This window comes from Electrophorus electricus, chromosome 9 (assembly GCF_013358815.1).
Source record: "Electrophorus electricus isolate fEleEle1 chromosome 9, fEleEle1.pri, whole genome shotgun sequence".
Classification (NCBI taxonomy): Eukaryota; Metazoa; Chordata; class Actinopteri; order Gymnotiformes; family Gymnotidae; genus Electrophorus; species Electrophorus electricus.
In genome coordinates this window covers 20647873-20665546 of record NC_049543.1, presented here as the reverse complement: position 1 = coordinate 20665546, position 17674 = coordinate 20647873, and the positions used below count along the sequence as shown (strand labels likewise).

The window sequence follows — 17674 nt, the reverse complement described above, 5'->3', positions numbered from 1 at the left end:
GGCGGCCCATCATGCTATCTCCGTGCGGGGCTGGACCCTGAGGCAGGAGATTACTGTGGCAAGCAAGTTCAGGGGCAAATACCTTTCTATCATGCCTCTCGGTACGTGTGTGCATGAGAGAGAGAGAGAGAGAGAGAGAGAGTGGGATGTGTGATAAATTTATGCTTGTATATAAAAATTGATGTGTTGACATTTCTAGTTTTTAATGAGTAAGAGATCAAACAGAGACCAAGGGTCTGGCACATAACTTCTTTTTCTGTGAAAATAATTAGAAAGTCATCTTACTTTACCTCTCTAGGTTCGATTCACTGTATATTTGAGAAGAGTAACAATCACTATTCTTGGAAGAAAGTGACCACCACAGTGCACAACATAATCGTGGGCAAGCTGTGGATAGACCAGGTGAGAACCTGCCATGTGTGTAGCTGCTGTGCCATGTTTTGCCCTCCAGAATCAAACCAGCTTTGTCATTTGGTGACTCTGAAAAAAACAATGCAAGCGAGGCTTTGTCTGGCCAGCAGAGGGTGGTATAAAGTGCAGAATGCCATTGACACTCAAGCGTTGGTTTGAAATGCTGCTGTTGATTCGCAGAGTCATTACTGCCAAAGAGTGCTCAATCAAAGGCTATAAAAAGTGATTTCTAATTCACATTTTCTTTTTGCCTGTTCTGAGGTTGTTGTTGTTGTTGTTGTTGTTGTTGTTTTAAAATGATGCTGTTAAGTGTTCTGTAAGTGATGCAATATTCCAAAGCCTTGTGCTGTCTGTCTGGTTTGGCAATTATTCTTTATCCTTTTCTTCAGTCAGGGGAGATAGATGTCATCAACCACAGGACAGGTGATCGCTGTCACCTCAAATTTGCTCCCTATAGCTACTTCTCTAGAGATGTGGCTAGAAAGGTGAGCAACCAAAAAGAAGCTCCTCTCGCAACACATCTTTCTCTATTCCGGTCTCTCTCTGCCTCTCTATTCCTGTCTCTCTCTGCCTCTCCTCTCCCGCCTGTCACCATCACTTTTTGTACCTTTTCTATCTTTTGTCTCTCTGTGTTGTCTCTCTCCTTCACTCTGTGCTTCAATCTGAACCCTCACCACAACCCCCCCCCCCCCCCCCCCCCCCAGGTAACGGGTGTGGTGACAGACAAGGACGGCAAGGCGCACTATGTGCTGTCGGGAACGTGGGACGAGAAGATGGAGTTTTCGCGTGTCATGCAGAGCAGCCGTGGGGGTGAGGATGGCGCAGAGGGGCGCCAGAAGACCGTCTACCAGACTCTCAAAGCCCGTGAGCTGTGGAGGAAGAATCCACTGCCGTAAGAGCCCCCTCTTCGCTCACACACTTACTATTTGTAGGTGTGACTCAGTATCTCTCTTACCACGGTAGTCTGCGCGTGTAGGGACAATGAAAACTTTTTCCACAGTGACAACTGGGATAAGATACTGGAGATGAGACAACTGGGGATAAGCTTTACAGTAGCTGAGTCCTGTAGAAATGATGATAAAACATCTCTTAACAATATCATGTGTTTTTCCCCATATGTTTATATAAATATGTTCCCATATGGTTTAATCTAAAACAATTTGGGGCAGATTTATTTGGGCCGGATTTATTGTGATGTTTATTGTGGCAAATAGCACCATGGTAACATTTTCTCTGCCATAAATGTGGATTGCTTGAGTATTTTACTGTTTGTATGACATGGTGCTACTGCATTTTGTCCTCATTTGCTCATAATGTTAGTAATTTATAATAGAACACCGCAAAAACACCTGAAACTGTCGATAGTAAATGTCCCAGTAAACATTTTCTCTAACAGTTTTTTTCACACATGCAAATCAACAAAATTCTGCACATGCATCCATTTAGATAACTGGCAATTTTTTTTAAAGGCAACTTTTTGGTTTGTTTGGAGTGAGCATGATGGCAAACGTTGCAACTGCAATAATAGGAGTACATGAAAATGAAGGTGACTTGATTCAGAAGGCTCTCAGAATGTCACAGAATTTTGCCATAAGAAATGCAGATTTAGGTGATGGAGAGGAAGAAACTATAAACAAATATAGATTTAGGAGAGATACAGTTTTGCTGCTCTGCTGTGATTTACAAGTAATACTGAAGTCATCTGCTTGGCACAACCATGACGTTCTTGTCTTGGTGAAAGTTACAAATATGTTAACATTTGTATGTAACTGACGGTGTTAAGTATACCTCTGGCCTCACGGCTGGCATTAGTCTTCTGCCCCTTGTGTGGGTCTTTTAATATGTGTGGCCTTTTGACTTTTGATTGGCTTTCACCTGGGCACTGGTGAATTTGGCACAGTGGTAAATTGACACCGATGCGCTATTTATCACAAAGGTAACTTTTCTTTTCTTTTTTTTTATGAATAGGAATTAAATACAGTGTTGCCCATTTTGCATGGTGTAGTGTGGCTCTCAAGTTTTATTAATTTGGCCTCTTCTGATTTTTATTTTCCTTCAAAAAGTTCAAATACTGTTGAACAGTAAAAAAAAAAAAAAAAAAAAAAGTTTATTCTAGTCTAGACCTTTTATTGAAGTTTGTGTTAATAGTGCTGAGTAAAAATATAGAAAATACCTAGCCTAAGATGTTTTGATTTTGGTTCTAGATGGTATGATATAGCAAAAATACTTAATTTTGTATTGTTTCTAGGTGGAAGCTACAGCAAGCAGCTGTATGGTACACCTATCTGATAAAAAGGTTATATTAATTAATACAGGAGTATATGACTCTCAAAATGCAACATTTCCTGTTGTGAATCTGGAACTGTTATTTTGATGCGTTGTGCTACAGTGTCTAATAATCTGACAAAAATATGATGGTAATAAGTTCGCAGACATTTATTTTCCATTTCAAGAAAGTGCTCTACACCTTTGGATCAGATGTCAGAGTTTTGGCCAGTAATAACCCTCCCCCTTGTCCCGGTTGTTGTTGCGTGCGGCCGCTGCAGGGAAGGGGCGGAGACCATGTACTACTTCTCGTCGCTGGCATTGACGCTGAACGAGCCAGAGGACGGCGTGGCGCCCACGGACAGCCGCCGACGGCCTGACCAACGGCTCATGGAACAGGGCCTGTGGGACGAGGCCAATGCTGAGAAGCAGCGACTGGAGGAGAAGCAGCGGAGCGTGAGGCGTGAGCGAGAGCGCGAGGCAGCCCGCCTTGCCTCCACATCTGAGGACGGTAAGGGGGCAGGTAGTGGTGTCGCCCATGGATGCGTGGACGTCGCAGAGGGTTTAGTGTTTGTTGTGCGAGTATAGAGTTTTAGATTAGATTAGGCTTTAATGGCTAGGTTAAGCCTAAATCTGGCCTAAAAAATTGTGATTTATCATTGGCAGGGCAGACTAGGCCTAACCCATATCTGCATGTCTTTTGTTGATTTGCTTATTTATTTTAATTTCCTGGCCTTTGTGTGGTTCTACTCTTCTGTCTGTGTGTGTGTGTGTGTGTGTGTACATTTTTTTAAATACATATACACATGTATATGACGCGTACATATACATGGGTGGGTGTGTCTGAGCTTCCCTGTCGCATCTTTCCTCGTTTCGGTGTCTCCCATTCACTCTCCTTTCTGTATGTCTTCCTCTCAAGCTGTCATTGAGGACTTCATAACTGACTCGCCTCTAAAAAGCAAGTACTCTTTTTCCTCAGTCATCCCCTCTCCCTTTTATGCCTTCCCTGCCTAACACATGCGAACACACAAACCTCTTCAGGTGGTGTCAGTGGTATCGGACAGGGACCCCTCGTCCAGAGTTCTTTTGTTACGTTTTCTTAGTCTCTTGTTCAGTTCGACCCCCTCCATGCTCCCCCCCCCTCCATTTCTGGCCTCATGTGGTCTCCACACTTTTCCTCAGCCAAGGATGTGAACAGCGCCCCTGGTTCCGCTGAGACTACTACTTCCGAAGTGCGTGCCACTCTTGGCCCTCTGCTCCTCCTCACCTCTGTTCGTCTGCCCCATTCCTGCCTGCCTCTCCTCCTGTGGAGTAGATACGGTGCCAGCCACCTGCATGCCACATGTGTGACTGTCATGCACTGAACACAAAACTCTCATCCATGCATTGAGAAATGACCCCCTGCTTGTACTCTGAAGCCCACAGTACTGCTGGGTCTCATTAGTTCAAATCAATTTTTTAAAACTTTTTTTTTTTTTTTTTTTTAATTTTTTGATCATATTTGTTGATCTCTACCTGTTGTTCCTGCAGTATGCTGTCGTATGTCTTTTAGGCACGCTCCACAAGATGAGAACCCCCCCAATCAGGCCAAAATGTTACGCTGGTTATTTATGGAGTACTTACAAAGATCAAGGACATTACTCACACTTGTCATTATTGATGTTTGCTGTCTTTATGCTGTCACCTTCCCTCTGCCAGCCATTGGCTTTGATTGTTGGATTTATCTATGGATAAATTGCATGGGTAAACTGTATTCACTCCATATCCTACTATATCCCTCCCCTTACTTTTTATGTCTCCATACTGGTGGTCATGGAACACTTCCATGTGTTGCTCCACGCCCCCTTAGCAGGTCCAATAACTTTTTATATTCTTTCTTTTTTTTTTTTTTTTTCCCTCTTGATGCACTCGCTCTCTCTGTATACCTCATCCAACCATTTCCCCCTCATTTTCCATGCCTCCTTTTGTGTGTGCATTTGCCAAGTCATTCCCACTGAGACCTCTTCTGACCTCTCGCGCTCAAGGAAGTAGCCCTTGTTTCCTTCTGTGGTGGAGCCGTTGAGGCCTCGCGACCTCTCCCTGGCCTCTGCTCATGCCCACTTTCCAGCACTGCTTCTGTTGTTCATCCCCTTCCACTATCTGTCGTTTCCTCTCGATTCTGACCACTCTGTCTCTGCCTTTGCTTGTTTGACCTCTTATTGCAAGGGAAAATCTGCTTGGCTTACACCCATCATCATCTTACTTCAGCAAGTAGCATCCATGCTCAAAAAGTGAGGGACCCAGCTGTTAGCATAGCCAAGCAAACCAATCCTAAATGTCCTCATTTAATGGACTATTATTACATGCTGAGGACCAGTTCTCACAAAAATGCAACAGAAGTGTGTGCGCGTGCCTGTGTGTGTATACACGGACACACACTACAAAATACACACACCCTCATTTCTTGTACATAACTTGGTCTGAAACATGCTAAACAAGTACACCTTTTATAACCCCAGCTAGCTATATATGCCATTTAAACTGTTGTGCTCCTGTATTAGAAAGCACTCATGCAGACATACATAGTGCGTATTATAACCTATATAATGCGTATTGTAGTCTTTGTTTTCATCTTGCATGCACACTCAAAATGGACAACCATCTCCTCATTGTCTGCTCATTGTTCTTGCTTTAGTGGAGGACATGGAAGGTCCCTATGGAGCTCACGCCAAAAGCAAGTACCATCACCCCAGGCTGCTCCCTGTCCCTCTCTGATCCCATCCCTCCCCTGCTGCTTCCTGTTCCTTGTTTGTCCTGCTCCTGATTAGTATCTGTCATGACTTTTGCTCCGTTGACTAGCTTAGAAAATGTGGAAATAATGATTTTGGTGTTTGCGCTTTTAGATTGGTTGGTTTAGATTTGAAACTGCTTTGGGGTAGGAGGGATGGTGGTAATTGTGTAGACTTAACTGACTGTGTGTATGTATGTATGTATGTATCTCATCAGAATTCCAGGTAAAAGTTACTGCTCATGCATAACATGTAACCATATAATTATTTATTTGAACATTTTCACTATTCCCAATCCTTTTTGTTCATTTATATGGAACTTAATATGATGGGTTTTGTTTTGTCTCACATTTTCAAACAGGCATACCCCAGGACAACTACAAGGCCTTGTGGTTCGAGCGGCAAGAGGACCACGGGATGGGAGAGCCCATGCACATCTACAAGGGGGGTTATTGGGAGGCCAAGGAGCAAAACAACTGGGACGCCTGCCCGGACATCTTCTGATCCAAACATCAGTGCGCATCTTCAGTGGAGTAGACTACCCTCATGCCACCCCTCCCAGAAAAAAAACAAAACAAGAACAACAAAAAAAAAAAAATGCACCCCACCACCCACCTCCTTTAGTTGTCTTTGCCAAGGCAAACTGGACAATAATGACTCATACCACCCATATCCACGTCTCTCCTGATCATTGGAGTGGTCAGTAGCTTGGTTCCTGTCCAGCCCTCTGTCGTTTCCCCTTCCCTCTGTAAGCAGGTAAAACAGCAGCGAGCACCAGGCATCATAGACCAAAGCACATATGGGACATGCCTCCCCACTCCCCTTATTAGCACCTTCATTCCCTAACCCTTTCTCACTCAGCCTTTTCTCTTCTGTGGGATTTTTCTGTTCTGTCCCATAAGGGAAATGGTTCGGTCTCTCTCTCGCTCTCGCTCGTGCTCTCCTCCCCCCCCCCGTGTGGTTACAAGTGCCGCACCTGCCATCCTTCTGCGCTACATGAAACCCCACCCCGTTCCACCTCAGCCTTGCACCCAGTATGTCTTCCACAGGGTGCTGACTTTGCCCAGAGGACCCTGGCGTGTGGAGATTAAAAAAATTAAGGGATTTAGTATGTGTGCGTGCGTGTGATAAAGAGATAAATGTAATGTGCTTGTGGTGTTATTTTTGTGCAGGGGTGTGAAAAAAGTTGACAGAACTGGGCCCTGCCCTCTCTTAATGGTCTCTTGTGGTTCTTTCAGTCACAAACATGGCGCTGCTTTCAATTTTGACTCCTTTCCAATGCACTGACTGCCTGTCTTGTCCAGACTGGTCCCAGATCAGGCCAAGACAGTCCAACCCCATGAATCCTAGGTCTCGGGCTTGGCCAGTGCAAAATTGTAGGGCCCAGGCCTGCTGTTATTGTCCACAGTGGCCTGGAAAAGCATATTAAAAACAAGCAAAAAAACAAATGTATGTTAATGTAGCCAGAAGGACTATGAAGGACTTATGAAAATAATTTGATAACATCTGGGGGGAACAAGGATGTTATAAGAAGAATTCTTTGGAGTTTTAATGGGTACATGAGTTATGTACTTTCAGAATAGTAATATCACCCTTTAATTTCCCAGAGCTGTAGGACTTGTAACTTGCACTAATGGTGTAATCCACAGTTCCCAAAAACAATTGTGCCTGTCTGTAACGTCCCTTGCGGCAAAGACGGACTGTACTGCAGTCCCATCGCTTCTTTAGAACACTGGAGCAGCACTTCTGGCAGACAAGTGCCAGCTTGACCTGATGGCATTCGCATTGCACCCTCCAATCCCAACATGACAGAAGTATAAACGTGTATAAGGCCATGCAAGGTGAAGAGAGGACCCCTATACATAAAAAATAATAATTACAAATTTGTATGCAAGTGTATATGTGTGTATGTGTTGATGGGTGACATTTGAGGCTTTTATTGTGTATCCTCTCAAAAGAGGGGAAGAAAAGTCACATTTTATTTTCAAGTGTACTTATGGGGGGGGGGGGGGGATCAAGCGTAATAAAGCAACACACACAAAATGCAAAACACTGCAAATATTTGTGTATATATCAAATAAGTAATAGTCATATTAATAACAGTTATCATTCTGGAGGAAACTAAGCACTTGCAGTGATAAAAACCATGTTACTTCTGATGAATTTTGAGAGAGAGTGTGATAGTCATATTTTTGATTTACTCATGTTGTTTAAGGGGAAGCCATCAGTACATTTTCTGCACTCATTTGGTTAGTTGAAATATTTTCATTCCCCATCTAAAAATAAAACAATTATTTGCTTCTAAATATGGATACATACTAATGGATTTTTGTATAACTCATTCATTGCAATATTGGTTTCTTATTTCATTATCTTACTCCTAATGTTTTCTTGCAGTTTTAAGAGATCTACCCAAATTTTAGTTTTTGGTTCTGTTTTCTTTCTTTTTTGGTCTCTCTCATGGTCTTTGTGTCACAGAACAGGCTGAGTGTAGTAATGCTGCAGGATGTCAAAATAAAATTGGATTGGAAAAAAAAATTGGCCTTACTTCACTGTCCTCTGTGCTTGGCATTTTCATCTGTCTTTTTTTAAAGCCCTGTTTTAGGTCATTTGTGGGTAGGTTTTGGGGCTAGTTGTTTTAAGACAATGGTTATCAGAGTCTGGTTTTAAAAAAATATTGAAACACTGTAGCTATTTTAGATCTACTCAGTTTTCTCTGTCTTCCTGACTTCCTTGCCTAGGTGAAATAAGGCAGGAAATTGGACTGCAAGGCCCTGTTGATCAGTGCTATAAACCCAGCCCACCAACATATAGAAAACAAATAAGTTGGTGTGTCCTGGCTTTTACGTGCTCTCCGGGAATGTCTGCTTCAACAGAGCACAGAACCCCACTCAATCTCAGTGATAAGATGATGTCTTTCTCACATCTTTTAAGTGTGGTGTTTTGGAGCACCTTATGCTGTTTAGCAGTTCTGTATGGGAAATCTGGTCTTTATCTGCTCCACAGCAGAATATTAAACAACAGAAAACAGCTTTTACCAGTCAGCAGCAGTGTCTCAAGACACTATTAATTCTTCCCATCTTATTTTTTGCATCTAACTATCTTACCGCTGGAAACACTTTCAGAATTTTGTTTTGTTTATCAATCCATGACCATTTTTTACATTTTTGTTTATTTTTAAAATTATTTTTTTTACCACATTTTGGACATGTGGCATATGACACAACTAGTATCTTTGTAGATTTCTATTTCTGCTAAACATAATGAATTGAACCTTTCTGCTACACAAATTCAACCATTTCCTTTATGGAAAATGCCTAATTATTTTAAGCATTTTTTTCTCTTTAAACTACACAATATTTCAAGTATATTTTAATATATAAAAAAATATATTTTAAAAAGATTAGCTCCCAATTCATAAAGCTCTAAACTCCTCCACCTGATACTATCAAGAAAGAAAAACCTTCAGGAGCTACAAAGTCAACATGATTCCCGCGAAGGGCAGAAGACTACTCCTGAAATTCACAAAAAATAGATAGATAGAAAGGAAGAACTCTTTCTTTCCAGATGTTTTTAAAATGACGTTTGCTGCTCACACGGGCTGTCATATTTTTCTCGTCCAGTTAACGCACTTGACAGAGCCTAAAGAGAGAGAGGGAATTAAACCACTTTTGGCACTTACCCCACTTAAGAGCATTTGCTAAATGCTGTAAATATACGTGAGAGCCTGTGAATGTAAAAAGTTTCATCTATTCATTCTGCACAAATGCTGCTTTTTAATTTCACTCTCCCAGTACTGCCTAAGGAATCCCACCTCCCTTATCAAATTAAAGTAAGTGTAGTATATTCCTCACACTCAGTCTTGAGAGAGCAAGTGGAAAACTCGGGAGATCTACTGCAATTAGTCTACACACAAGCTACCGGAGACTGTGGTACATTTCCCAGTGTCCTTCACAGAATTGATTTCAGAATTTATGAACATAGTGAATGTAGACAGTAAATTCACATTATTAACTAAAGTTTGCTTTTCTGTGTGAACACACAGATCAGACAGGTTTCAGTTGCAGACACACCTATCGAGTCAGCCAGGGCCTCCTCAAGATAATCAAGAGTTTGGAGAGAGTAGAGTTTCTCCAACAAATGAAGCCAACTCGCAGTGAGATTCACTTCCAAATGCAAAGCTACCATGAAGTGCAACCAAGGATGAAGCCAACTCACGATAAGAGGCCAAGAAGAGATGACTCTTCTTGGTGTATAATTCTTTAAACAAGGTTTAGGAATAGCTAAATGCTCAGAGAGTGAAGAAAAACGTTCAGGAGAAGCTGAAAATGTTTGAGAAATTTTTGAGTATTTTTAATATTTACTACAATTCACTATCAACTATGCAACTATCTTTCTTGAATTAATTTTACAGACAACTGTTGTAATTAAGATATTTTAATAGTTGCAATTGTATTTCTGTCAATTTGTATTTAGGACCTGCTGCTTCAGGTAACATTGTATGTTTGCTTGTTCTGTGCCTCTTGTAAGATGAATAGCATTTAAGTCTTATATGATCCAAGCCTATTAACTTTGAAGAGGCAAGACTGCTATGAGCCCATTTCTCCAAATAGTCACATTTTTATATTATTGCTGTTTCATATTCAACAGGTTATTTTTGTAATTCTTCTGGGGGAAAACATTCAGGAGAAACTGAAAATGTTTGAGTAATTTTTGAGTATTTTTAATGTTTAATACAATTCACTGTGAACTATGTATGTTTTTACTAAGCTAAGCTTTGCCACTTTATGAAGTCTCCTCTGAGCGGGAAGCCATTTTTATCTTAAATAAAGCAAGAATGTTGACCTTTATTATGGTGAGTTCTGATAAATTGCTTCTTAATCTGCTTAGCTATTACACAATGGTAATATGTCTTACATTTTTGTAGTGTGGATAAAATGATATAAAAGTGTATAACTGCAATAGATAGGAAGTGATTAAATTAATGTATTTTACTTTGAACACCTTCAGCTGTTCTTTTTAAAGAAATGATTGTCAAATTCTGTTGTTAACTGTTTAACCAAACATTAAATGCAAAATTTTAACAACCAAATAGTTGTTCTGAAAGACTCTTATTTTATTTTTATTTACTCATTGTGTCTCAGACTAATCAGTTCTATGACTTTATTTGTTTTTGCTAATGCTGTTTTAGAAGATACTCAAAAAATGCATGCAGTCAGTTCACTTGCAACATGAAGTTCCTGTTTCTCAAACTGATTTTTTATTCTGAAAGACAATGGACACAACAGTCTAAATGGCAGGTCAGTCCGGTAACTGGGCGGCTTGTCTTCTGACTTCCCACAACATCTTATAGGAACATGGATTTTTAACCTTTTGACCCTTGCTGCTCTTTAAGAGACTATCAACAGCAGTTTACATGGAGCATAAACATGTAAATTCATGGACCTAAACTTTGGTCATATTGATAGATAATTACAAACTGTTCACCAAAACAAACTACCACTTTCAACTTTTTTTTTGTTTTTTGTTTTAATGAACTCTGCAGGTAAGGTGAAGAAAAAAAGGAGAGAAGAAAACATGTCCAGTAACACTGCATTTTTTTTCACAGAAACTCAAAGTGTCTATGAGTTAACTCAGAACAGCCACGCCTCTCGATCTCTTTCTGTTTCCTCTGAAATGAGCTCTGTGCCTGTGCAGTTAGCAGAAGGAGCTGCAAAACTAACGTCTGGGGGTACATGACATCAAAAGCCGGGGAAAGTGGTAGGCTAACAGTTTCCTGTTTGCATTTGCCTTTCTCTTGTAACAATTTGCTATGCTTCTAACCACGTTGTTACAATATAAGGTGTATTAATAACTTTGTTTATTCTTTGAGAGACACACAAGTTTCTATTTATCACTAATGACAAGTTTGGTTCCTGTGTATCCTAGTCACACCACTGGCTGTGCCAGAGAAATAGACATATCTCTGAATCAATAGAACGTTTGGCAGAAACTTTGTTACCAACATATCTTCCTTTTTCAACAGTGCTATAAACATTTTTACGTACATGTAGTGATCTATATGGAGATTAAGGGATTAAGCTTTTGCTTGCATTCTACCAATGTGTCCTGAATTTTTTGTTTAACCTGCATGATCACACTTCCTAATGGGTGCATTTGTGGCTTTTATGACAACAAATGCAACTGTGTAACTGTGACTCTCAGAGGGAGGGAGGGAGACGTGAGTGCACCAAAGGAGTATATTTATTATATATAGTAGAAATAAAGAAAATAAAGAATACAGTGTTAAGATGGCTAAAAACCACAAAAAAACCAAGTCAAGTCAAGTCAAATGAATTTATATCACACTTTTTACAACAGATGTTGTCACAGAGAAGCTTTGCGAATGTTTGAGTCCAAGCCCCCAGTGAGCAAGCCAAGGGTGACAGTGGCCCTTTAAGAGGAACTTTGAGAGGAACCAAAATTCAAAAATGGGTTTGGGGGAGGGGGGGCAGAAAACACAGAAGAGCAGAATCAATATCAGGGCATGGCACAGGAAAGCAATGTTCAGCACTGGAGGAAAGTACCTGTGGGATTTATACAGGGGAGAAAGATGACAGCAAGGCCTAGATGCTCATGATTTAACAATCAGGTGACTGGGAGCAGAGAAGGCACTGTGGGCACGCGGCAGTGGCCATATCCCTTGGGCGGGGTGCCTGAGGCATTTGTTGCAAGATCTGAACTAACTGAAGATTCAGTGGTTCAGGAAGAACAACAAAGTCCTAGAGGCTTCTTATTTGCATTGCAAATTAAACTTACAGAAATATGTTAATGTCAACATTATATTGTTAATGAAGCTGAAGCTTCATTACTGATTAAACAACCACTGAGTTGGGTAGGGATAATGAAAAAGTACAAAAGGAGACTCTGATGGCTGTCTAATAGATGGGTTTTTTTATTGCTTAGGTACATCTGAAGCATCATCTCCATTTAAAAGTGGAACATGGCCAATGTGGAGACACTGAATGAAATGGCCCAGCTGGAGCGGTCGAGATTTGGCCGACCCCCACCAAGACACGGACTCAAACTGCTGCACTGGTTTGCCAATGATTGTGTAACTTTTGATAGAAACAATGATATGGTTTCACAGTGTGACCCCGAGGGCGAGGAATATGGTTTCCACTATTTTGGGAACAGATATGACAGAAATGGCATAAAACTCCTGCCAGATGTGAACTTCCCCTACTATGTGGTGGGCAATCTCAATTCAGAAGGATCACATGAGCTGCCTGGTTACGTCTCTGGAGAGTACACTGACCTCAAAGATGACAGTAACACAGACCGCATAATTGTCAGCCTCGACAATGACTGGTTCGATAAAGTTTACATCACCACACACACTGACGAGTCAAACTATGACCCAGATAACACCTATCGCATCACCAAGGGCCTACTCAAGATTATCAGTCGGCTGAGCTTGGACGAGTTTCTGTGTCAGACAGGGTATTATAACAAGCCGAGGAATAGAATCACACCAATGAACATTCATCACCCATCAGCACCAACTTGCACCGACTTTTTCTGCGTTATTATTATTATTATTATTATTATCATTATTATTATTGTCTACAAATTGAATGTGTGAAATATCTCGCTAGTATTTTTATAGATTTCTGTACCGCTGAATGGTAAGGAGGTGGACGCAAGTACAGAGAAAAGCGAGATTTATTAGGGGCAAATCCAAAGTCAAGGTCGTTAAGGTAGTCCAGGGTCAGTTTACCAAACGAAGAGCATGAGGATACATGACAAGACCAAGGGCTAATAAATGTCTGTCTACGTAAAGAGAGCCTGTGTGTCTTGCTTCTCGCCCTGCGACACTTGGGCCGTTACATATTCCGTTAAACAGTTTCTGTTTCTCAAAGTGATTTTTAATTTCAAAAGTCAATGAACAAATAATTAACTTTGTATCAACACACAGCATTCCAAGTGGAACAACAATTTGCTATGCTTCTAACTATGTTGTTTCAATATAAGGTGTATTAATAGCTTTGTTGTCACTAATGACAAGTTTGATTCCTGTGTATCCTAGTCACACCACTGGCTGTGACAGAGAAATAGACATATCTCTGAATCAATAGAATGTATGGCAGACACTTTGTTACCAGCATATCTTCCTTTTTCAATGGTGCTAAAAACATTTTCACATAAATTTAGTGATCTATATGGAGGTTTAAGCTCTTGGGCCAGAAGGTCAACAGCAAATTCAGAATGTGCAGCAGAGGAGAGGAAACCCTTAGCCATATTATTGATGGCTGAACAGTGCTGGAACCTATGGAGTACATGAAGAGGCACAAAAAAATGATGATTAATGAACAAATACTAAATATAATCTTACTTATGAAGCTAATTTCAAATGTTTTTTGTATCAATCATTGTAATATTTAGGGCAAGTTTTTTAAGGCAAATATTTTTATCCAAAGTGACTTACAATTATGACTGAGTACAACTTGAACAATTGAGGGGTAAAGGCCTTGCTCAGGGGCCCAACAGTGGCAACTTGGCAGTGATGAGACTTGAACCAGCAACCTTCCAATTACAAGTCAAATATTTTAGACATAGCAATTTTATATACCACAATTTAGATGTACTTAGGGCCTGCTTTTATATTTGCTTGATCTTGTAAGATGAATAGCATTCATTGCCTTAAATGATCCATGCCTATTACAAATTTTGAAGAGACAAGTCTGCTGTGAGACAATTTCTCCAAATAGTCATATTTTTAAAATGATTGCTGTTTCATAACCAACACCTTTTGAGGATATTTTTGTTCTCCTGCGGGGGTTTACCCCCAAGACCCCCCTACTAAATGATTAGCACCCCTATGCTGCTGTGAAAGTAACATCTAAGTGTGCATGTGTAAAGTTTCTCATATGAACAGGCGAGAGGCAGAATGCATCCGGAGGGGGCGGTTTATTAAATGAGGAAAACACAATCACTGAGGGCAAAATCAACAGGGGCAAGGGGAAGACGCAGAGGTAGAACAACACATAAACTAGACAAACGGAAAAGCAAGGGCGACGACAATGTAACGAACGGAATTTAAACACGACAGAACAAATCAGATTTACCAAAATACCCAACAAACTAGACGACAAAACACAGGGCTTAAATAACCAAGACAATCAGGCACTAAACAGACTCAGGTGAACATAGGAACAGGGGGAACCAAAACACGGAATAGAGTAAAGGAACATATATATATATATATATACACACAAATGAATTCTTATACATTTTTTAAAACTAAAACTAAATACAGTCTGTGGAGGGTCACGATATCCCTGAGGTCCTTGCTGTGCCACCCTTTTCATTCTTTTGATTGCCCCTCATTGACCATTGTCACAATATAATATGCTTCTAACTATCTTGGTTTTTTTTTACGTCTTGAGTGAAATGTCTGTCTCCATTTTAGCCACTTGTGTCAAGTTTGGTTCTTGTGTATGCTAGCCACACCACTGGCTATGACGATGGAATGGACATATCTTAATATCTATATCAGCCAGTTTATTCACTGGCATGCTAACATCTTTTTGTAAATTCAGTAGTCTGTATGTAGATCAGGTAATTACACTTTTGCACTCTTTTTCAACAAGCACAGTCACACTTCCTGATGTGCATTTGTGGCTTTTGTGACAACAAACACAGCTGTGTGTCACGCCGCCCAATACCCAACAAACTACAATACCCACCATGCTGTTCATTTCGAGGAGAGTGACTCATCCAATGGTCGATAGTTAATCGATGTGTTTACCCTTGACTGCATCTCTCTGGTTCTGACCCTGGAAAGTTTAACCCCTATGGATTTGGATTATAATAAAACTCCTGCCTTTTATCCTCAAGCGTCTGACTTTGCTTACAGTGTTACACTGTGTAACATATGTTGTATTGTTATATGTTGTATTTGGAGGCATGTGATGCAAGGTCTGAATCAATTGGAGTTTTTTGTTTTTTTTTTGCACTGTGCTTGAAACTTACAGAATCAGGTTCACGTGTATATATATGTTACATTATACTATGCTTTCTCTCATGCCCTATGGAAGAATAGTAGAGGAAGCAATACAGGTCTGCTTTTATCTCAGAAGTGGTGCTTCAAACCTCTTCATCTGTCCCATCTTAAAATCTCATAATTTCAATTTCATGCTGTATCTGTGTCCTTTCCCACTAAACTTCACATTATTGTCGTCTAACACCCCCTTGGTCCTTTAATTGAATTATTCTAATTAAAATAGAACTCGACATTAATTCTCCACAAACGCTGCTCTTAGTTTCAGTTCCCCAGTACTGTCTAAGGAAGCTCCCCTCCCATTTAAGCAATAGAATATGAAAGGGAGTGAGATCAATATCAGTCACTTGCAGACCATACTTCACTATAGTTTCAGTCCATTACGAATAGCATCACTGATGTAATTATATTAATAGGCACAAGCCTCTGTAGATCACATCTCTCCCTCGACGGTTCTGTTATTTTTGTGCAACAGTTCTACAAAATAAAGGAACAAAATAAAGACTAATAAAGAAATAAAGTCCAAAATGTAGTGGTAAATATGTTTTCATATTGGAAATTCCTGACACCAAAAAGTATTTCCAAGGCATATAACTTATTGCTATGCAACAGTAACAATTGCCTGCTTAACCCAGTACAAAAAGTCTTAGGGATTTTATAGCTAGCACTACCAAGTAACATTAGTTTGAAATAAAGTGAAAATAAGAGCAGATGAAAAGAAAGGAAAAGCAAAGTACTAAAACCAAAATGAATTAATCATGAAAATATAAAATGTGGTTATTTATTAGGATTATTGTGTTATTTGTACATATGCATATCTGTATACTTTGTTCATTGTGCATTTAGAAAAAAAGGCTTCTCTGTAGGACCTCAAACAGCCCTGCACGCTTTGCTGGTGGCCTCAATTTGTTAAATTGTTCTGCTGTCACAGTAGTCAATCTAAATCTTTTCAATTTAATTTCAAATTGTGAATTTTATGTGCATCTGTGGTCACACTCTCCTTCAGAGTTTGCCCAAACAGGCTGCAGGTCTGTCATATAAAAGTCATCCACTGAACTCATTTCACATGTTGATTACACCCAAAACAACTAAGGGTTATGCAAATAAATCTATTTGTTACTTAGCAACGTGTCCTCAGGATACAGTTTTGGTGTGAAAAACCGGTTATCACAAATATCAACATGGCTAGAACTCTGGTCAGCCAACCAGATTGTGAGGTAGGAACGTATATGAAGTAAGTCCAATACGTTCCTTATACTCAGTCTTGAGAGAGCAAGTGGAGAACTCTGGAAAACTACTGCAACTAGTCTATGCACAAGCTACTGGAGATTTTGATGGTATGTACATTTTACGTTTTGTCATGCACAGACTTATTTTCAATATTTGTGACCATAGTGAACACTTTCTAAATGTAGACAATAAATTCTTACTAAATACTTACTAAAGTTGGCTTTTTTCATGAAATTTTACTGTGCTGTACTAAATTCTGAAAATTTTTGTTGCACTAGAGTACACAGCAATTTGATGTAGGTGAAGATTCATTTACTTAATGTTTTTGACCTTCTCATCCAGAGATCTATATTGAACCTTCTTGGATACCAATCATGAGCATGACCCTAAATGAACTGGCCCAACTCAGAGACTCAGGGTTTGGCCAACCGTGTCCTAGACATGGACTCAATCTTTTGTACTGGTTTGCAAAGGATTGTGTTGACATTGATATAGATGGTCACATGGTTCCAAAGTTCAGCCTGAAACGAGGAACTTATGGGTTTCACCCATTTTACAACAGAATTGATAATAATAATACACCCCTGCCCAATCAGAACCTCCCAAAATATGAAGTGGGCAACCTCAGTGCCCCAGGAGCAAAGAAACTGCCCTTGCACGTGAGAAAGAAGTACACCAGCAGGTGCAACGACAGTAACAAGGATCGCATCATCGTTTGTCTGAATGATGATGGTTATTTTGACGGGGTGTATGTAGCTGAACACACAGATCAGATGGGTTTCAGTCGCAGCCACACCTATCGAGTCAGCCAGGGCCTCCTCGAGATAATCAAGGGTTTGGAGAGAGAAGAGTTTCTCCAACAAATGAAGCCGACTCACCACCAGAGGCAAAGCTACCATGAGGTGCAACCAGGGGTGAAGCCTACTCACAGTGAGAGGCCAAGCGAGGATGACTTCTG

The 17674-nt window shown here is 40.3% G+C and overlaps 2 protein-coding genes across 9 annotated transcripts in view; both read left to right on the top strand.

The window, feature by feature from the left end:
- The window catches only part of osbp (oxysterol binding protein), a 17613-nt gene extending 9622 nt beyond the window's left edge, over nucleotides 1–7991 (top strand). For 4 of the 8 annotated variants that reach the window (XM_027020473.2, XM_027020467.2, XM_027020468.2 and 1 more), the window contains exons 11-18: nucleotides 1–101; nucleotides 299–402; nucleotides 801–896; nucleotides 1116–1303; nucleotides 2958–3187; nucleotides 3596–3634; nucleotides 5351–5389; nucleotides 5806–7991. The exon at nucleotides 1–101 is cut by the window's left edge and continues 20 nt beyond it. In XM_027020473.2, the coding sequence (XP_026876274.1) occupies nucleotides 1–101; nucleotides 299–402; nucleotides 801–896; nucleotides 1116–1303; nucleotides 2958–3187; nucleotides 3596–3634; nucleotides 5351–5389; nucleotides 5806–5948 (940 nt within the window). In that variant the 3' untranslated portion in view covers nucleotides 5949–7991. The remainder of the gene's footprint in view (nucleotides 102–298; nucleotides 403–800; nucleotides 897–1115; nucleotides 1304–2957; nucleotides 3188–3595; nucleotides 3635–5350; nucleotides 5390–5805) is intronic. The other 4 variants (XM_027020475.2, XM_027020472.2, XM_027020470.2 and 1 more) reach the window with 3 other exon arrangements.
- Nucleotides 7992–11121: 3130 nt separating this feature from the next.
- Nucleotides 11122–13935, top strand: LOC113583880. Its single transcript, XM_035530388.1, has 2 exons — nucleotides 11122–11204; nucleotides 12390–13935. Exon 2 carries the CDS (start codon nucleotides 12427–12429, stop codon nucleotides 13066–13068), a length of 642 nt encoding a protein of 213 aa, XP_035386281.1. The 5' UTR covers nucleotides 11122–11204; nucleotides 12390–12426; the 3' UTR covers nucleotides 13069–13935.
- Nucleotides 13936–17674: the final 3739 nt, after the last annotated feature.